Raw genomic sequence first — 22,570 nt, 5'->3', positions numbered from 1 at the left:
GAAAAGTTTTGAAGCCCAAAACAGTGACATAAGCACATATACCTGTATGTATGAAATCAGATGGTTTTGACCAAAATCTAATTATACCAAGTCAAACAACTTCGAGTAAAAAATTCATCCTTCACCACGCATGAAGCCATCTGGCTGGTAGCCCAGGGTGTAATCCGAGGTGGGACCTCAGTTACCAGCTGGCCATCGTGGTGCAAAGGTCTATGACAATGCGTGATTAATGCTTCATATTTGGATACATATCAAATTACAGACTACACGATAAAAGTTTGAGATTTCATCGATTTCCAAAGGATGAAAAAGAGTGAATTTTATTGTGCATGCAGCAAATATAGGGTGCAACAGGAGGAAGGCAATACTTAAGAACCATTGACAGGTTTAAATTTAAGTTCGCTAAAGTCTAACTTTCGGCCAGGAGACCGGATGCAGAGAGACAAGTACCCATATGTTGCTTGAAACTGTTATTATATAGCCTTGTCATCTGTAATATTTCAGTGGCCACGTTGATAAATTGAAAACCTCTACACATATATACTTGTATTTACTGTAATAGCCTGCGGAGAGTGAGAAAATTATAATTATAATCAAACAATTTTTATTATTTTCTTTAACTATTTTATTTAATATTTGTATTCCTTCTGCCCCTCCCCCCCCCCTGAATAGCTAGCCTATATGCTTATGATTACTGTACTTATTACACTGATACTGGCAGCCAAATTATAAGAGTATAAATAATAATAGGGGAAGATGAGGATTGTTAATAATATTAAATTTTTAATGAGAATAGGAATATAAAAATTACATGAGAAGTTCAAGTGGCTAACTGAAAGGTAGTGTGCTAAGGGATGAGGAAATCAGGATATATGGCAAGAATATCCACCTCGGCCAACGACGTCAAATAATAAGCTTTTCCCGTGTGTGTGTGGGTAGACTTGGTAAATTTAGACTTTGGTTTTACCCACATACAGGGAGTCATTCATGATGCTACATGATAACAAATGAACAAAACACTCAAATTTTACTTACCAGAAACTTTGAGTGCTGCAGGTGGTGGCGAGGTGAGGTTGGGAGATCAGAGTTTTTGGGAGTTACCTCCTTAAAACATGTAATTTAACCCCTACGCCTCGGTTGATGTTCCGGAACGTCCATCTAGGGCACTCCGGTTGATGTTCTGGAACTTGCGGCATTGTTTGATTGCCCAGCACGGGTTATCAGGTGCCATTGACTACAGTATTTGCGTGTCACGGCATTGTCACGCCACACACAAGCTTCCTGAATGTAAGTACCGACTTTTGATTGTTTCATTTTCATTGTTTGTCCATTTTATCATGTTGTATCAAAGTAATATTGCTAAAAGTAATGTAGTTGTATTGTAGTGTAGTATTACTGGAAAATAATGCTATGATTGTTATAATTGTATTATTTGTGGAATTATTATTCCGATAATTATTTATATGCATTATTCGCCCTACCAAACAAAGACACTGTGTGTGTGTTGCCGAGCACTTTTTTATGAAAAATAATGCAAATAAAATATTCTAAATGAATTATTTATAGAAAACAAGTACTATTGTATTATGATCAGTAAACATATGCATTACTGGCCATCCCGGTCACAAAGGCAAGGAAAATATGGCCGCTAAGTGTGTAGTGACCAGGAGTGCTAGCCGTCAAAACAACCCTGTCCCCTTATCTCCCTCGCCACTGCGGCCCCTGGTTAGTTTCTAGAGGGTCAATACAGGTTGTACCTCTCTAGTCCGGCATTCTGTGGTCCGGAACGATTTTAGTTTGCCCAATAGCCAACATCCCTGATGTACCTCAAATGTAATTTTAGTTACAGTGCCATCACTTCACTTTGGAAGAATAATTATGGTAGCATTAAAGGTAAATGAAATAGTATTTTCACAGTATTACTTTTTCTTGTTTATTTATTTCCGATCTTATGTTTTTCTGCTTAATGTAGGGTGTTTCGAGGGTGAATTTCCGTGGTCTGGCACCGGTCAGGTCCCGAGGTTGCCGAACTAGAGAGGTACAACCTGTACAAGTTTTTCTTAGTTCTTTTAGTTTGTTTTATCATTTAAAAATTATTTTTGTTAAAGTTGATTTTCCTCGATTTACCCTGTGTGGCACCCTAGCCCAGGGGTTAAAGTCTAATGCATTTCATTTATGGAATCTTTTTTCACTTGAACTTGGTGGTCTTTTCCCACTCATATTGAACAAGGGTACACAGTAACACACACATAACTGAACACAAATTGGGGAAAGAATCCAAACTGAGTAGTGCCATTGTTGTTGTGACTGCTACCAGCTGGGCCAGAATCCACACAAAATAAAGTTTATAATTTTGGTGAATTTTTTTTTTCTGTATAGCAATTTTTTTCTTTTACAAATTTTAACCAAAATTCCATTAGGGCAAAGTCCTAAACACAGATGCATAACTAAAAACAAGCTAGGGAAAGAATTATAAGTGAGCAGCTCCATTGTTGTGGTGAATGCGGCCTTCCAACTACCTTGTGGCCACCACAGATGCACACACATTTTTTACTATTTTTGTAAAAAATTTGTTTAAAAATAATTTTTTTTTTATTCCTTGGGCGAATTTGTTTTCTGTAACTCAAAATTAAGGTCTAAATTTGTAAATTCCGTAAGGGCGAAATTCTGTAAACCGGGGGATGCCCGTACATTATATTTAATTACAATTATATTTAGTTACACTTGTGTTTAGTTATACATGTATCTAGCATGCGCTTAAATCCATATGGTATATTGTCATAAAAAGTACTACACTTCAGCCCTAACTCCTCACAGATAATGTTCATGGAGAACCCAGCATCACTTCTGTCATATCTTAGTTTTTCTTCAATTGGTAGAGTTCTGAGCACCATTCCCTTTCTTCCAGTGGTCCAGTTTTCCCTTTACTTGCTTTTTAGGCCATAATAATACACCGGGGAAGCACTAAATACAAAAATGTGGACAGTAGAACAATGGTCACGATAACAAAAGTGTGGGAACGGACTTCTTTTCTCTACCACCTTACACAACCCCTATAAGCCAGAGCTTGTCCGACTTAGAGGGATCTTACTGTAATATAAAAATAATGCGTGATTGTGCAGCCTTCTTCCTTTTGTTGAATCATACATTACTTGTACTTCCAAACTGTAATCTTACTTGACTACAGTTTGGGAGTAAGGTAATAAAGGAAACCGGTGTAGGAAATTTTACTCTAAACGGTCTTCCTCTATGGTTGAAACGTGTCAAGACTAAATTCCTAAGGCCTGCTTGTGACCAAGCAATGCTCTCTCTGATGTGCTTATTTATCGATTGGTTACAAGTGTTCAAGCCCTCGAGATCTGTCATCCTCTCAACTGCGTAATGTTCTGCTCTTAACTTCTTGTGCAAATGTTATTTTCATTGTGAAATAAAAAAAATTATAGGGGTTTTGTGACCATGCAGTCCTTGGTAAATATGTAGGATTGTTTTGCACAGGTGTTTGTGAATGACTATTACAGTATTCAGTTATTGATTTAGTTTCAGGCCAGGAGCTTCCAGCAGTGAGAAAAATGTAAATCTAGTGCATAGATCAATGTACAGTATAGTTTACAAAAATAACTGCATACGATATGTTTGGTCTGACCTGAGGCCATTGATCCTGGTTTTTTAGTGCAATATTTTAGGAAAGTCCTTCAACAGATTTTTACACAGGTTTCCCTCATTGAAGAAATAAGATCTCCACAAAGTATACACCACCATCCACAATGTTGTGAGAGGTTATTTTATGGGTAGAGCTATGTGATTGGATTTAACATACGTATAGCAAGATACAGTAATTAGACTAAGTTCAAGCATTGAGTTTAGTATTAAGGGGAAGAAACTGATAACCTTATTTGTTTAAAGCTGGTTGTCCCGTGTTCTGGAGCCTGTGGTGATGTTGAAGTTGGAAACCAGTGATGGATCCTCATATACTTTCCAAGTCCCTCTCTCCAGATTTCACCAACTTAGATTCAATGTTGCCAATCTTTTGCACCAAATAGAGTCACTTGAGAAATCCCCCATATGTAAAAAAAATAAAGTATAAAGTGTCCATAAATTATGTAACCCATTTAAAATGTCATAGAACACACTGCAGTACTTGTATTCTATGTGAAAAACTCATAAGTGTTTCTTTGTCTTGGTAGACTTCCACTTTTGCACTGTGTTCTATCAGATATTTAAGTTTATCAAACTTTAAAATGGGTAAGATAATTTTTAGATACCCTGTATAATATCATTTCACAGTTTCTTAATCACTAGTGTAACAATATATATTATATGTAAAGATAGTCAATTTCGAGCACATTTTAAAAGTTTGCAACTTGTATAGTAAAATACTACTAAGTAAACTAAGCATTCCATATTTAATTTCCATAAAGTATCACATTACTATTGTTACCTATGGTTTCTCAAAAATAGAATTGTAGATGGATACCTCAAAAACAGGATTTTGGATAATTGCATTGTTTAAATAATGTAGAGCAGGGGTTCCCAGCCATTTATATCTCTTGTACCACTTGATATTTTCTTGGAGCCAAGTACCATTTCACCCAGTTACATAAGTGAGGGTGAATGTGTGATTATATCCATGAACTGATTGATATCAATAAATACCTAATATCTTTTAATTTTTCAAGAGCTAGGAAACTGCTACTCTAGTCCTGGTGCACAATTCAGTATTTCAACTGAATGTTCATTTAGAATCTTTAATTGATTTTAGTGGATTATTGTTCAAAACTGAAGGTTCAAACGTGCATGTGTGTATATGTTGGGCTCAAAGACCGAAAACTAACCACGTGTAGTGGTCGTTTCCGGTCTTTGAGCCCAACATATATACTGTATACATTATATGTACAGTACACATATAAGCCCTCAGACTAACAAACAATATCCTTTTAAAATCAATTACAGTAATCCCTTGATGATTTATAATTTGATATAACTCAGAATGGCAATAAAATATTCAAGTGTAAATTATTTTTTATATAACACAATATTCCGAGACATGACGACACGATCTCAGAATGGAGTAACACCTGTGACCTACATGGGATGAGGGAAAGCCCTGCTCCGAGTGATGACTCCAGCTTACGTAAGAATGTTTAATCCCTTTGTTTTTGACCTAATAATTATTAATATTTTGGGGGGCACAAATCTTATGAAAGATTGTGTGTGCATGTCATAGTAAAAAAAAAAAAAAAAATTACATACGTCTACCAGAAATTATGAGTTGGAAAAATAGCCTCTCTTGGTGCTAACTCTAGCATCCTACTCTCTCACATTCGTTCCATGAACATCTCCCAGACATTCACTGGTGTGCAAGAGCTAAGAACACAGAATTGTACTGTTTATACTGTACTGGCATCATAAGCTTAAATTATCTTCATCCTTCACCTGCAGTGTTAGCAAGCATTAATTTTTGTACGTTCTCATTATGGTAGGTTATTTTGGCCAAATGTTGGGTATTGGGACAAGACAAAAGATCAGAAGGAAAGTGCCTTGATAATTTGGAAATGGTTAGAGGCCCATATATAACAAGTTATCAAGGGTTTACTGTAATTCTAATCTGGCTTGGCTCGGGTGGAGGGGCAAGAGATAATGCATAACCATCCCGTAAGGTTAGGCCATTTGCTCCTACTTACCAAATTTCAACTCTGTACTGTACAGTATTCAAAACTGGAAATGAACCTGATCTACAGGTGGGTGGTCGTGGTCAGCCCTACACCCCTTGTGGAGGGACAAAAGATAGTATACAGTACAACTATCTAATAGGCTACTCGCATCTTCCTACCAAATTTCAGCCTGGACTATGTTTAATTTGCTCGCACCTGTCACGAACACGTGGGCATACACAGAATCTGACATTGTGGTTTAGAATTATCCAAGGATTTCATCCTCCAATTTAATGTAATCTTTGATGAATCACCCTGTATATATGACCTTACAGCTGCTAAGAGTTTATGTAACCACCACATAGAAGTTTATTATCACTACCATTAATTTATCGTCATTCCCAATTCACAACTCAATTTTCTGTTCTTCAAAAACAATGGTGATTTCAATCTTACCATTCTGGAATTTGTTATCTTCCTTTACACCATTTTCAACAATGAAACTTTGTGCCAATGGATGATGATGCCTATGGGGAATATTTATACATTACAAAGTGAAAGTATTTTAAATGAGTAGGTAGTCATTTTATTGCACTCCTAACTACAATGGCCCCATTAAGCAGTGTCCCCAACTTCAGTAAGTTAATAGATTTTGCCTTTCCTGCTCTCAAAATTAGAGGAACTGTTTTTAGTTTATATTTATTTAAATGTAGACTTGACTGCACTGATTGATATATTCTAGGAGCTCAAAATCCAAGCAGACTACTGGAGCCAAACATTATCTTCTTGACCTGGAAAAACAATGCAAATTAGTAGACAACCCAAACTCATTTATTTTTGTTGTACAATTTTAATACAGTACAATTATCAAATTGTGATGACCCACTGGATACCAAACCCGTACAGATGAAAATTTGCTCATTAGATTTAGCCCTATTTCAGGAATAGCTATTTTTGCTTGAGTATTAGTGTGAAGATTTCGTAAGACTCGATGAATATACTTTAGCATAAACTTTGGGTAGGTGTGCTGTGGTGAGTCATGGTGGTCCATGCACTTCTGAAGAATGTTGACTTTTGAAACCTAAATCTTCCAATTCAATTTAAGTTAGTGAATAAACGGTGATATGATTGGCAACATGTAGTTTTCTTATTATCCAGGGTTCAAGCCAATGTTCTGAATTTGGGTAATCCACTGCAGGAAATTTCGGATCAAGGAATCCCTATTCACACAATACAGGTCATCCTTTGACGTAAGTTCAATAAAATGTCTTGGTAACCACTGGTGGTTGTTGCTCTATACAGCATCTGAGTTCATTAGCTTTGCATCCCTTGAAACCAAAACTACAACATAACCCCCTCTCCACCTTCCCGATGATAAATTGAATGGCACAAAATAAATCTATCATATACAGTACCCTGTAAACATATGTAGGAAATAATAGTATTTTGTATGGGTTAAAGTGAATTTTGCCCATAAAATCAATGACAAAATATGGCTATAAATTTTAATTCACTCGAGTTTGAAAATAAATACAGGTATATATACTGTATAGAACTCCAATTATATATCAAACAAAAAACAGTGAGATGGGATGCTGGAAGGAAAAAGCTAAACCATACTGTCCCTTCATCAGCAGAATATAAAGGGAAACAGAGTATGGGGGCAAGGGTGGTAACAGGTAAAAATATAAAACTGACCTCTAGGAGAAGTGTACACTATCTTGACAGTAAAGTACTTCAGCTATCAGTGAAATTAGGTTTCCTTTTCTCAATAAATGCTGTCATGCCCTCACTGCGATCATTCTGAAATTATTATAAAATATCTTGTTCTGAAGAAGAATATCAAATATTACGAGAATAAATGTCCCAAACTAAAAATTTGTATCATGATAAAAATGGTTGCATTCTGTGGATCAGCCATTTGTCACTTTATTGAACCAATGAAACTACTACACTTTTTAGCTCTTCAAGAGAAGGAAGAGAGTGAGGCTTTATTTCTCTCATCCAAGAAGAGAAAGAGACCTTCCCCCTTTTTCTCCACCAGCATGCACCATACTGTACATAACTACCAGCATGCACCATACTGTACATAACTACCAGCATGCACCATACTGTACATAACTACCAGCATGCACCATTCTGTACATAACTACCAGCATGCACCATTCTGTACATAACTACCAGCATGCACCATTCTGTACATAACTACCAGCATGCACCATTCTGTACATAACTACCAGCATGCACCATACTGTACATAACTACCAGCAAGCACCATTCTGTACATAACTACCAGCAAGCACCATTCTGTACATAACTACCAGCATGCACCATTCTGTACATAACTACCAGCATGCACCATTCTGTACATAACTACCAGCATGCACCATTCTGTACATAACTACCAGCAAGCACCATTCTGTACATAACTACCAGCATGCACCATTCTGTACATAACTACCAGCATGCACCATTCTGTACATAACTACCAGCATGCACCATTCTGTACATAACTACCAGCAAGCACCATTCTGTACATAACTACCAGCAAGCACCATTCTGTACATAACTACCAGCAAGCACCATTCTGTACATAACTACCAGCAAGCACCATTCTGTACATAACTACCAGCATGCACCATTCTGTACATAACTACCAGCATGCACCATTCTGTACATAACTACCAGCATGCACCATTCTGTACATAACTACCAGCAAGCACCATTCTGTACATAACTACCAGCAAGCACCATTCTGTACATAACTACCAGCATGCACCATACTGTACATAACCACCAGCACCATACTGTACATAACTACCAGCATGCCATTCTGTACATAACTACCAGCAGCACCATTCTGTACATAACTACCAGCATGCACCATTCTGTACATAACTACCTGCATGCACCATACTGTACATAACTACCACCATTCTGTACATAACTACCACTGTAACTACCTGCATGCACCATACACTACAGCAGCACCATTCTGTACATAACTACCAGCAAGCACCATTCTGTACATAACTACCAGCAAGCACCATTCTGTACATAACTACCAGCAAGCACCATTCTGTACATAACTACCAGTACATAACTACCAGCAAGCCATTCTGTACATAACTACCAGCATGCACCATTCTGTACATAACTACTAGCATGCACCATACTGTACATAACTACCAGCATGCACCATTCTGTACATAACTACCTGCATGCACCATTCTGTACATACTGTTAAACTCTGGTAGCAAATTCACGCTTTCAGAGGATGCATTTAATATACAGTGGGGTATGCTATAACGAACGGATCCTACTATGAATATTCATATAACGAACGGTTTTACCTATAAAATTGAGAATACTATAACGAACGAAACTCCTACAACGAACATTATTTAAAAAAAATTTTTTTTTTTTTTTTTTTACTAATTTATTGTTTCTTATTACAAGTATTAATGATATTGGTTATTTCAGGGGTTTAGATGCATATTTATGCACTTTTTTACAATTTTATATTATATTTTTCAGTGTTAAGTGGTTGTATTTGGTGGCCTGGAACGGATTAATCCTATAACGAACGAATGCTATAATGAACAAGGTTCTAGAACCAATTAGATTCGTTATAGCATACCCCACTGTACCTGTATACTTATTTTTACCCACAAAATCTAACATTTTAAAAGATCAGAATCACAATGAAATATTACAAGGCCTCTAAAAGTTGGTGGATGAGTGTGACAGACTGGGGACCTTGGCCACTTGAACAGTCAGCAGAGGCGGGAAATATGAAGCTGTTCACAGTGGTATTTCCCGCCTCTGCTGACTGCCGTGTAATATTTTAATGTGATTCTCAGCTTTTAAAAGGTTAGTTATTGTGGGTAAAAATAAGTATATATTAAATGCATCCTCCAAAAGCATGAATTTGCTACCAGAGTTTAACAGTTAATTCATGCATAGGATTTCTGATAAATTTCCTAGGTGCTCATGTTTGAAATAATGAATGTATGTATCTTTATATAATTTAGCTAAATATCTTTCTCATCAGAAACGGTCATCCCAATGATTATGAATAAACTACTTTAGAAATACATCATTACTTCAGGACAAAATCGGACAGTTTTGCAACAGCCAATCAGCTGTAACTCTTGAGGAGGGGGCAGGGCATCTCTTCTCGGCTGGGAAAAAACACTATACCACAGAGAGGGAGTTTCCCCTTGATCAATAATTTAAATTTTTTAAGAACTTATACTCACAGTGGAAAAGGTGCAATGGAATAACCTTTTTTCAAAGTGCAGGCCTTCACTCAGGGATAACTCATATGCTGCAAGAACAGGAAATTTGACATGTATACAGTGTAGTACTAAAAATACAGAAGAAAATTTTTTTATAGTAAATTAAAAGATTTTCCTCAATCACCTATACTGTACTGTACCACCATGGGTAATTTATTTAAGTTTTGAAATGTGGGCTGGCTATATAGCAAGCCATAACATATTACGGGTATAAGGTATTTATTAATAAAATATAAAATACATACTTGATTGATAGTATCTAGAAAAATGAGGGACTGATCCTGAAATCTCTTTCGACAGTTAAACTTAGGCCACACATCTCAAGTATAGCCAGACATGTTTACTGTCATTCTCATTACAACCCAGGTGCTCCCAATTCACCCAGCTGTAATTGGGTACCCAAGTTTACAACCTGGGAAAATGAATGCAATCGAGTGCAGTACCAACCATGCTGCCTCCTTGTGTACTGAAGGCTTAGTATACAGGTACAGTATGCTGTATCTACTGTACATTGTCCCCCATGGGCAGGCATGCCTACAGGACCCACTTCCATTTTCCCACAAGGGAGATAACCAACATTCACCCACCTACCAAATGCAGGTTAATTCCAACTGTAGGCTTTGTTGAATAGAAAAATAATCTGTACAGTATTGCCATAAGCTTGTAAGTCCCACCAATAGCTACATTTTATAAGTATTTCTATCTTTATATGGGAGAAACCTTGCAGACAATAAATTACAAAATAATTAACTTAAACAAATTAAGGGAACCCCTTAAAAATTTACTTTCAAGAGACACAGAGGGGACACTGGTGCTCTAGTCTATGTTTGGTCAAGAGAAATCAAGTAAACAGTAAAAAGTTATCAAATGGGCAGTGAACTGGCAGATTAATGGAGGGTATAAATCCAACACTTTACCTGCAACTCTAGCAGTTGGAGGATGAAATGGGATATGGAAACGAAAGATATGTTCAACTTACAGATGACTATGATTTGCTTACGTAGGTGTTTGGGATGTAATGAGAATGTGAAAAAAGAACAATTATTACCATTTATGCATAAAGCATCATATTAAATGTACTGTACTAGAGTAATACACTGCAAAAACAGTTTCCAATAATTGCCCCAGTGAAAGAAAAGTCAAGGCCTTACAGGTTATTGGTAACAATAAATTTTCAACTCACCATTGTTGACAGATTCCTTGCACATGGCCACAATCAGTTTAGAATGTTGACTAATCTTCTGCCCAAGCTTGATAGCTTCATCTACCACTTGATCTGGGGGGTGCACTGAACTTACCAGTCCTGTAAGAAATCAAGAATTAGTTGAATACTAGTACAAGTCTACCCCACCAATCATGTGGGTTATGTTCCATTATCACATGATGGAACTACATGAACTCCACCAAGAAGCTTTACAAATTGTTTACATAATGGGTATGTATGGACAGTTAATTGGCCAACTTCAACAATTGTAGCTTTGATGTTTATAAACTATGAATGGTAGTGTATATTTTCACAATTACAGTAAGTCCTCGCTTAACGTTGTTTCGGTACTACGTCGCTGAATTTTAGGGACCCAAAATTCGTTTAACGTCCCGGTGATCCAATACTACGTCGTTTTGTGTTGTCACGGACTACTTTCTATGGCGCATCACCCGCTCTTGTCTGGCCAATCTATACTCTCTCGGCTCGGCACGCTGCCCTCACTCGCAGAATGTCCCCAAGTGCGCCAAGCCAGTCACTGTTACGACTGTGCTTACGTGTGTGCTTAAGTGCTTTTGCTCTAAAACTGTACTATAACCATTCGAAATGGCTTCCAAGCACCATTCAAGTGTTACTGATGCTAGTGTAGTGAAGAGGCAATGTAAGACCATTACCCTTGCTACGAAAATGGATGTATTAACCAGATTTGAAAAAGCGGAATGTGCTGTGGACATAGCCGCTGTGCTTGGCCTAACCCCCACAACGGCGTGTACTATCCGGACCAACGCTGACAAGATTAAGGTTGGTGCTGGAAGTGGTTCTTCTCCGAGTGCTACTAAGACGACTCGTACTAGAAGCACTGTGATAGAGAAGGTGGAAAAGATGCTGGCAATGTAGATGGAGGACCAGAATCAACACAATGCCCCTGTGAGCCTTAGGGTTATCCAGCATAAGGCCAGATCCTTGTTTGACGACTTAAAGGCAGAAGTGGGTGAAGGATCGAAGGAAGAGACCTTCACAGCCAGCCGAGGATGGTTTCAACGATTTAAGCGTCCGTATAATTTCCACAACATATAGATGACTGGTAAAGCTGCCAGTTCAGATACGGTTGTTGCCGAGACATTCCCGTCAGAATTAAAACGGATTATCCAGCAAGGAGGCTACTCACCGAATCAAGTCTTCAATGTGGATGAGACTGGTCGCTTTTGGAAGAGGACCTATATCTCCAAGGAGGAGAAAAGAGCGCCAGGTTTTAAAGCTGCAAAAGACCGCTCGACGCTGCTGCTTGGCGCGAACGTTGCCGGTGACTTCTAGCTGAAGCCTATGCTGATTTCTCATGCTGCCAACCCACAGGCCCTGAAAGGTTACTCCAAGGATCACCTTCCTGTCATCTACAAGGCTAATAAGAAGGCATGGATAACCGGCGCCATATTTAGCCAGTGGTTGAACGTGTACGCCATCCCTGCACTGAAGGAATACTGTGCCAAGGAGAACCTTAACTTCAAAATTCTTCTGATCCTTGACAATGCTCCAGCTCATCCTCCCAATCTCAACAACTTGCATGACAGTGTAAAATTTGTCTTCCTGCCTCCCAACACGACAGCACTGATGCAGCCTATGGACCAAGGAGTCATAGCCGCATTCAAGGCGTATTATTTACGCCGTACCATGGCCCAGCTGCTCAAGGCTACAGACGGAGAAAATAAACCAACGATACAAGAATATTGGAGCGGCTTCAACATTCTTCATGCAATTGACAACATTGGCAAGGCATGGGAAGAGGTTTCAGAAAGTGTGTGGCGTAAACTGTGCCCCGAATGTGTCAACAGTTTTACAGGATTCACGGACTTAGTCCCAGCTGTGAATAGGAATATCCTCAGCTTGGATAGACAGGCAGGCTTTGATGAGCTGGAATCAGAATATATTGAGGACATCCTGGCATCCCATACAGAAGAGCTCACCAACGAAGATCTGCAACAATTAACAGAACAGTTCCGTTGAAGATGACGACTTTAGGAGATATTCCGAGGTAAATAGTAATTACTGCATTGAAGAAAAGGTTTTGGAATTTTCTGATGAAAGGGGGGGGGGGGGTCAGAACTCCAGGAACAGTCACAGCATGTCATGGATTATATAAAAAAATGTTTCGCAAACTGGGTGGGTGATGTAATCTTGATCTAATTAAATGCAGCCCATCATCTTACCGTGTTCAATCATCCCTTTTGTCTACAAGCATCTGCACGAGTTTTCTTAGATCCCTTCTTAGTTTAATTTCTCACATGGGTAAAATCTAAGCCTAGCTCATCTCCTGTAGTATTAACAATTTCACTTAAAGGCAAAAGAAATTTTCAGCTTATAACATAACTTCATGAATATATGATATATGAATGGATGCTCACCCCATGAACTTGCTTGTTGTGCTGTAATCATATCCCCCGTCAGACACATCTGCATGGAACGAGACTTGCCAATAGCTTTAGTGAGGCGTTGAGTACCACCTGCACCTGGAATTGTTCCGAGGACAATTTCTGGTTGACCAAACCTATAAGAATTAATGTGAAACATGTAACACAACCAACTCATGAAGTACATATTAAAGATAATAAGATAATTAGAAAGGTATTGATCGATAATGTGGGCCATCGATGTAGAATGTACAAGTCCTAAAGAAATATACGCAGCTGAAAGTACATCATGATATCCAAAAGGCAATACTGTACTGTATGTAAGGAATGAAAGAGGTGATGGTGTGAAGTAGCTTGCTCAGGAATACAGTCATTACTGGAGGCATCAAACAAGCTGACATCCTCAATTATCATGCTTTTAAAACCTCCAAGGGTTGTCATTAATATTTTTATCACTAGCTTCACACTACTGAAGAGGACTGTGGGTTACAGTAAACAGTGCTATTATTTTTCTGTGCTTTATCTTCTACAGTGGCTCAACAGGTAGCAGCACTGTAAAGAGTGTTAGTGGCGTGCGTTTGACCTTCATCCCTTTTACTACCCCGCTGCATATGTGGTAGTCAAGATCTACAATATGTAAACCTCTTATATTATCAAATGCGATAAAGGATTCTAAATAAGGTATATTTTAAATTCTTAACTGCGGTTTCATTTCTCAACAAGAACATAATTTGAATTCAAGATTTCAAAATACAATAGAGTTTTAAACCTAAAAAATTCTGATTTTAATATTTATGATCTTTGGTAATTTGAAACAAACAAGGGCACAAAAGATATTACCTACAACCAAAGACATCCTGAGATAAGAACAGGAGTCAATTGTTTACATTAGATCACCCTTTAATTAAATACTTACTTGGCTTTGTCTCCTGCTAATATAATATCACACATCATAGCCATTTCACAACCTCCACCAAGAGCATAACCATTGACTGCAGCTATGACTGGCTTCTTGACAATGGACAAGACATTCCAGTCATTGAGGAAGTTACCGTTATAACATTCTACAAATTGCTTGTTCTGCATGTCCTTGATATCAGCACCTGAAAAACAAAGACAATGATTTATTAATTATTATTTGATGAAAAGTCCTTCAGTGGTCTGTGTGTGACAAGTGATAAGTTAAGGATATGACAAACCAACAAACATAGAACATCCTTTGTGACCCCTCAGGTAACTCGTTCTGTTAGGGCTAATGAAACTAAATTATATAAATACTATGGATCAATAGGAAAAAAACAAATGAAATATGTAATTTTACTAACCCGCAGCAAAGGCTTTTTCACTTCCAGTAAGAACAATGGCGCCAACACAGGAGTCTGCTTCCAAATCTAGCAATGCTTGTTTAACTTCCTTCATGAGTGGGTCACAGAGAGCATTCAAAGCACTGGGGCGGTTCAGCACGATCAAGCCAACATTACCACCCTCTCCTCGTTTCTCAACCATAATGTGTTCATAAGTGGGAGCTGCCAAACAAATGGAAATCATTACCAAAAAATTCTAATGACAACACTGCCTAACACTACCTCAATAACTACTAGCTACTGACATTGTGAGTTCTGTAGTGTCATGACAGTGTTAATACAGTATGGCAGCTTTGATCTCCTGCAGTGTTGAAATTCCACCTAGGTGAAGACATCAAGCTACCATATAATCTAAAACAGCCTCAGAATTGGTCTATACCATGAATCATCATTGAGGTACAGTACTGTATTAAACAAGATTAAAAAGTTAACCTGTCCATGGACCAGATTCACTAACAACTTATGGTCACCTTCTGTCCCTTCAGTCACCATTAAGGCTGGATAGGAGATTCAATTACAGTTTTCGGTGCCCGTAAACAAACTTAGCATACATCAAATGCTACGATGGCTTCGAGAAAAAAATAAAAACTCGGCTGCCACAGTAGCCAACACAAAAGTGTGTCAGGGATGAAGAGGTCATTTTGTGTCTTTTGCAGGCAGATTAATCATTCATCACCACCTACAGCATGCATCAAAACAAATACGTAGTCTGTTGAACCAAATTACAAAACAAAAGCGGTTATTCCATTAAATTAGTCACTGTATATATTTACTCAATTGAATTACTGTATAGCAGATAAACAGATGGATATTTAATCAGCAATATGATCATACATGTTCACATAGGTTCATCAAGTGTAAGGACTATTACAAAAACAACCAAGGGTAATAATATTGTATAGTGCATTGTACCCTAAGAATCTGCAAGCATTACCAAAACAAGGTGGAGTTGTGTTAATAATAATAATTAATAGTTTATTTAGATAACATGGCAGCCCAAAGGCTGAAAATAAACAATGAACAGAGATGATAAGTTACATTTGGTGGAATCGGGGAGTGGGACACTTGATTGACAAAGCTTTCAATACAAAAACATAAGAAACAGAGTCAACATATAGATTAACTGTAGATCTGGTACTGTGGGAGCTGGTCTTTTAGACATTCTTGTGACCTGATGTCGGCGCCAAGCCTGGCTATTAAGCAGCTACCTCACTACAACTGCAGATGCACCACATGGTCCAGGTTAGGTCCTTGTTAGGTCCATTATAGGTTGACAATCCTTATCCAAAATCCTTGGGACCAGATGGATTTTGGAATTTTTCCAATTTCAGAATGGTTAGGTTAGGTTTTTTTTCAGGGATCAGACCACCAGGGTACAGGTCACTGACCCACATTGGGGCCTGAGGGGCTAAAATATAATATCTATCTATATAAAACAAAGAAGTATGTCCGTTTGTGTGTGTCTGTTTGTTTGTGTGTCCACACGAGAATCTCGGAAACTACTTTACCAATCTGTAGTGATGATGGATGGAGTTATATGTAGTGATGATGGATGGTGTTATATGTAGTGATGATGGATGGTGTTATATGTAGTGATGATGGATGGTGTTATATGTAGTGATGATGGATGATGTTATATGTAGTGATGATGGATGATGTTTTATGTAGTGATGATGGGTGGTGTTATATGTAGTGATGATTAGACAATAAAATAATAAGTTTAATGCTAAAAAAAATATACTTTGCTGTACCGTTGTAGTGGAACTTGCATACACCGTTAATGAACTATTGATGGAAGAAGTAGTTTTGGGGACTGAACAGTGAGACCGAAACCTGGTGTTTCCTTGCTTCTCTCGTGGACAGTTCTATGTTGGATGCTCCAGAGTGGGAACTGGCGTCCTACCGTGGCCTAGCGAAAGAGCGCGATTCTGCTAGTAATAATTATAATTACAATAATAATAATTCATAGGTCTAAGTCGTGTTTCTCACGTTTAATCTGTTTATCATTCTTGTATTTCTTTATTATTATTATTATTATTATTACAATACTGTATTATTGTTATTATTATTACCTGTATTAATTTCATTACTTGTGAAAATAAAGGATAAGCAATGTGTGTGTGTTACAGATGGCCCAGAGCCATAAGGTAACTTCATAACATTGTTAAGGATAGCATTACGCACCTACACACCATTGGCAAACTACAGATACTTGTCAGTACTGTATCTTTCGTAGCACCATACCACTAGAATCACCATATTAAAACGATAAGTGTAAAGAGGTCATTTTGGTTTACCAAGTGCAAGGCTAGGTCGAAACGTGACTTACAACAGCATATGGTTCCATTATACGCTATTAATGCTCTCATGAACTATAAAGGGCATATAAGAGCAGTTTACTCACCTAAAAATGTGTATCAGCTTTAAGTTATGTTGGATTTGGAAAATAGTTATAACTAAGAAATTGGTCGACATAATCATTGACTGGCACCTGTTTTCCCATACTGTCCTTTCCTGAGGAAAGGTAGCAGTAGTGTGGGGAGGTAAAAGTTATGCATTTCTCTGGCTTTGGAGCCTTAGATTAGAGAACTACTACACCCCAATAAATCAAACAATGTAATGCTTCTGTAAATAAGTATTCCTATACCATAATCAACTTTTCCATCACTCTTGTGCGCGAAATAAAATGATTATATTATGCAACACAGAACTAAAGTACTCCCCCATCCCCTCTCCCTCCCATCCCCGCACACAGTTACCAGATTGTCAGCCGATTCTACCTCTCCGATCGTCTGGCTGGGTGTTCTACGTGGAAGTCCGCACCTGTACATTTGTCTAGGATGGGGTGGCAACCCAGGCTGGCTCTCTCGAAAGGGCAGTTCAAAAGATGTCTTTAAACTGCTCAGGGAACATGTGAGCATGAGGATCGAGAAGACTGCAGTGGGAGCAGGTAAGTAAAATGAAAAGTTAGAGAAATAGAGCTAGGAATGATAAATGTCTTTCTTATACATTATTTACTTTTTGCTTTGTCTAATGGTAGACCAGGCTGCCATGTGGCATCACGAAAATCGTGACCTAGTCCCAGGTTGCTCATCAGTCTTTCTGCCTCATTTACACACAATTGCAGGGTCTCGATTGTTTCTTACTTTTACAACACAACAAACATACAGTTTCTTGCTGTTGATCTTTTATTTTTTTATGGTTCTTTATTATTTTTTTCTTTATTATTAGTTTTTATGGTTCTTTATTATTATCGCTTTATTATAACTTTTAACTATTAATTTTTATTTTTTTCGCCCCCAGACCCTGATGTGCGTCATTGACCTGGGCCCGGGTGGGATAATACCTGTTAAAACTTTAAAAAATAAAACTAACAGTGAAGAAGCAATAGGTGTCCGTGCCACAGCCGATCGTACTTTAACGTCCACCAAAATACGTAAAATTACACAATGCTGCTTCAAGAAAATTGCTTTCTTTGGTACCAGATATAAAACTACGCAAGTTAACATGTCAGATTCTTCCATACTGTACTAGGTAGTCCCGTTTACACCCAACCCCTATTGCTCAAATATCCATCCAACCTATGTTTGAATCTATCCAGCTTATTTGCATTAATGATGATGTCTGGTAACTTGTTCCACTCATCCACTATATTTCCAAACCAATGTTTACCTATCTCGTGCCTAAATCTAAATTTGTCTAATTTAAAACCATTGCTACGAGTTCGCTCCTTGTTGGATAGTTTGAGTACCTTTGTAATGTCCCCTTTGTTTAGCCCTGACTTCCATTTATACACCTCTATCATATCGCACCTCGCACTACATCTCTCGAGGGACTGCAAATTAAGATGCTTTAACCTGTCTCTGTACTCAAGGTTCCTAATGCCTGGGATAAGTCTTGTTATTTTCCTCTGAATTCTTTCTAGGGATTCTACATCAATTCTGTTGTACGGTGACCAGAACTGAACAGTAAGGTCTCGAGTGCAAGATATAGTTTTAGGATAAGCTCGCTAGTCTTATAACTAACACTCTTTTGTGTGAACCCAAGTACACATTATTGACTTGGTTTAAGATTCCTACTCTTCATTACTCCTAAATCATTCTCTAAACTCGAGGATGACGAGGACGAACCCAACTCCAAGTCTTTCAAAATTTAAAAGTCCTTAAAATTGCTGGATAACCAAAATGATAATTTTACCTAGGTTAGGTTGGATTAGGTTTGGTGTGATTTGCAGTAGAATTGAAGCTCAGATTCATTCAAAACCTGTCTAAAAACATCGGAAAAACAATTTCAACTTCCAAGAACTTGGAAAAATAAGATGATTTTCCTTCTCTTTTTTTTTGCGATTTTCTCTTAAAGTGAACAAAACAAAGGTCATTTTTCGTTATCTACCCATCGCCTTTTTAAGAAATACTGTATATATATATATATTTTTTTTCTTTTTAGTTTTCTTGCAATTTTAGATGATTCTGACATTTATCTCTGGGGCAGATCACTTTTTTTTGGGTTAGGTTAGGCTACCTGACCTAACAGGCCACTTCCTAACCTAAATAGAAAGTGATTTGCCCCAGAGATAAATGTCAGAATCATCTAAAATTGCAAGAAAACTAGCAAAAAATAAATAAATTTTATGTGAAAAAAGGTGATGGGTGGTTAAGGAAACGAGTGATATGCTGCTTGTCACCATCGCATCAAATTGCGACTGAAAATTCATGATTTTTTCAACTAATAAATCGCAAATATCGTGTTTATTTTTGGAATGCACCACTAAATTCAAGTATATTCTTTCGTTTCTCGAGGAGATGTACTAATTGGCAAGAAAAAAAAAGCGACGGGTGGATAACTAAAAATGACCGAAATGCCATAGAAAAAAGTAATTATTGTCCAAACTACCTATTCCAAAAATTTAAATCCTAAAAATTGCTGGATGACCAAAGCAATAATTTCACTAGGTTAGGTAGGTTTCTTTGATTGGTTAAGTCAGTTTGGGTAAAATTTATTTTCACACAACCGTGGAATCTTGGTGATTTCATCTTTACAATCAATAGTTTAGACGATTCAAAAACACTTTGTGTATGACATTTCCCTCGCAAATAACTTTTATATACCGGAGGGGGGTCCAAAGAGATGAGATGAGGTTACATTAGTTTAGATAATTTTTAGGTCAATTGCAAGGGAAACTGTCTAAACTACCAAGTGCAAAGATAAAATGCTTCTGCTTCCATGGTTGTGTGAAAGTAAAATTTTACCTCAGGTTCTATTAGGTTTATTAGTATTCACTTATGACGGAATTGCACAGAATTAAAGTTAGTCTGAATGAGGAGATACCTGTACAGTATATCTATTGCACGAGTTAAAAATCCAAGATTCCATATTTGTACAAAACTAGAATTTTAACAGCTTCTCTCATAAACTATTGATTTGGGCTGGAAATGAAGGTCAAATTAGTTCATAACACATCAAAAATCATTGGGAAACACGGGTTTCAACTTCGATTTCGTTTAGTGGCAACAAGTGAAAATTTACCATTTCCACTGTTACCCGTCTCTTCCACCTTTACCCTCAAGCCACTTGTATGAGCATATTATGATAAGCTTAAATAATAACTCAGTCACTGCCAAAGTCATCTGATAAGAGATGTTTGGTAGCCCACCTAAAATAACCCAACGCACACATGAACTTTGTGTCATCCTCCGAGTTCAAGTAGAGTACAGTATGTACTATTCACACCTTATGACATGTTCTTGCTCGTATTGCATTTTATTGCACATGTGATGAATTCCCAATAAAATATTTGAAAACCACAGTAGTACCTACACACCGGTGTTTACAACCATTAACACAGTCAAAACATAAAGACAGTGATGTCAACTAACCTGACGACATACTTCTTGCTGTTTGAACAAAATTTGGTGTATTAGCTCTTGGACAGCCAACGATACGACTAGCAAACGAAGTTGGCTGAATAACAGCACGAAGCTGCTGGATCCTCAGTGCCGCCATACCCGCCATTTCAAGAACTGACACGCACTGGCACCGGCCGTGGACCCCCTGCTGCGCTGCCGGACGTTTCTTCCACGGTTCACCCAACTTGTTGTACTGGAAGGTGCTGCCACACAGGTTAAATCATAACCAAAGCATTTTCCTTGATTATAATGGTACAGCACTGACTTACAAACTCACAAACAATGCTCTGAAAGAAACTATTCAACCTGTGGCTTCAGCAATCTGGGGGCACATAACCAAACTTTTGTGTGAGGAGCGACAAGGGTCGAACGAGCGAGTCAAAACCAAAGGTGGTAGTGTGGGGTATGGGATGTTTGGTTCTCACTCAGGATGGGATGGAGAAAGGAAACTCACAATGTGCTCTCTGTATACATGTTGTATTGGATGTACAATGCAGCTTGGTGCTGGGGGTGAGGATGCTCAGAGAAGGACAGCTTGTGGGTCGCCATGCTCGCCGGCGGGAGCGAGGACCGCCAGGCAGGCGGAGGAGGAGGAGATGTAGCTGGCTGGTTGGTGTAGGTAGAAAAGAGGGTGGTCACACGAGGTCAGGTCTTAAATAGCGGAGGTAGGCAGGTAGGCGTGGCTTAGTAGTTGACCTCCGTTATGTAAGGCGGCGCTAGTTGACCTAGACCACGAGGCATACACTGGGGAATTCGCGGGATCGGCTACTCAGCGACAAACAGCGTCTGTAGGGGAAAAATCCACTGCAATACTCCCTTGGAGCCCGAACAGGGACCTCTGAGCAAGCTTCTCCACCTAGTCACTCCTAAGCACTGCGCTATACAACAATATATATATATATATATATATATATATATATATATATATATATATATATATATATATACAAAAAGCGCATTGTGAGTTTCTATTCTACCTCATTCCTGAGTGTGAGATATCTACATGTACGTACGTTTGTGTGCCCATACTAAGATAATTGACAACTGGCCACATACAGTACGCCACAGTAGTTGGGATAATTTCATGATAATTTATAGTGTAAACCTGTAAGGAAAAATCTGATAATATGAGGGAGAGTTCTGTTTATGAGATAATGGCAATATCCATGCATCAATAAGAGAATTAATTCATGTTTATTAACGTGTTCAATATTTCATTGTAATTTGTAAGACGAACATGCATGGCAAGTGACAACGTATTTTCAGTTTCACTACAGAAGTAAAATATGTTAATACAGTACTCCTATGTTTATTCCTATCACAAACAAGAATTCTGTACAGTATTAATAATCTGTGCAGTCTTACATTTAACAAAAGCAATTCAGTAAATAATAAGAGGATGCTGCACCTAGGTCATACCAACAGTAAGGAGGATATACATGTCCCATCGAGATGGAGAAACAGCATTAATGAACATCGAATGTGAAAAGTACCTGATGTATCAAGCAACTAAGCTAGTAGGTCTTATAAGAAGGTAGTTCAGATATAGACAGTCCATCTTGTAACACTTATTCAAGAGTGCGTAACAGAGAGCCAGTACATTACTAGTACTTGCCAACAGTGCGTGACAGAGACGTGACCCATCGCCCAAGCGGCTAACGAGCCGATCAGTGGTGAAGAGGATAAAAGTAAAAGTAAGAGTGAGGTGCCTCCCACGTTTGGATTACTCTCTTTTACTT

General features: G+C 38.1%; 2 protein-coding genes across 7 annotated transcripts in view; one reads left to right on the top strand and one right to left on the bottom strand.

The window, feature by feature from the left end:
* The window catches only part of LOC121868290 (COMM domain-containing protein 5-like), a 30,627-nt gene extending 12,318 nt beyond the window's left edge, over positions 1 to 18,309 (top strand). For 2 of the 6 annotated variants that reach the window (XM_042368729.1, XM_042368728.1), the window contains exons 6-7: positions 1,163 to 1,287; positions 1,631 to 3,897. In XM_042368729.1, the coding sequence (XP_042224663.1) occupies positions 1,163 to 1,287; positions 1,631 to 1,737 (232 nt within the window). In that variant the 3' untranslated portion in view covers positions 1,738 to 3,897. The other 4 variants (XR_006089363.1, XM_042368732.1, XM_042368727.1 and 1 more) reach the window with 4 other exon arrangements.
* Positions 6,222 to 21,038, bottom strand: LOC121868291 (enoyl-CoA hydratase, mitochondrial-like). Its single transcript, XM_042368733.1, has 8 exons — positions 20,802 to 21,038; positions 14,887 to 15,087; positions 14,478 to 14,664; positions 13,556 to 13,698; positions 11,136 to 11,255; positions 9,914 to 9,981; positions 7,350 to 7,454; positions 6,222 to 6,442 (listed from the first exon to the last, which is right to left on the bottom strand). The coding sequence occupies exons 1-7, from the start codon at positions 20,935 to 20,937 to the stop codon at positions 7,389 to 7,391; spliced, it is 921 nt and encodes a 306-aa protein (XP_042224667.1). The 5' UTR covers positions 20,938 to 21,038; the 3' UTR covers positions 6,222 to 6,442; positions 7,350 to 7,388.
* Positions 21,039 to 22,570: the final 1,532 nt, after the last annotated feature.

Source organism: Homarus americanus, unplaced genomic scaffold (genome assembly GCF_018991925.1).
Source record: "Homarus americanus isolate GMGI-L3 unplaced genomic scaffold, GMGI_Hamer_2.0 scaffold19318, whole genome shotgun sequence".
Taxonomy (NCBI): domain Eukaryota; kingdom Metazoa; phylum Arthropoda; class Malacostraca; order Decapoda; family Nephropidae; genus Homarus; species Homarus americanus.
This window is presented reverse-complemented; position numbering and strand designations above follow the sequence as displayed.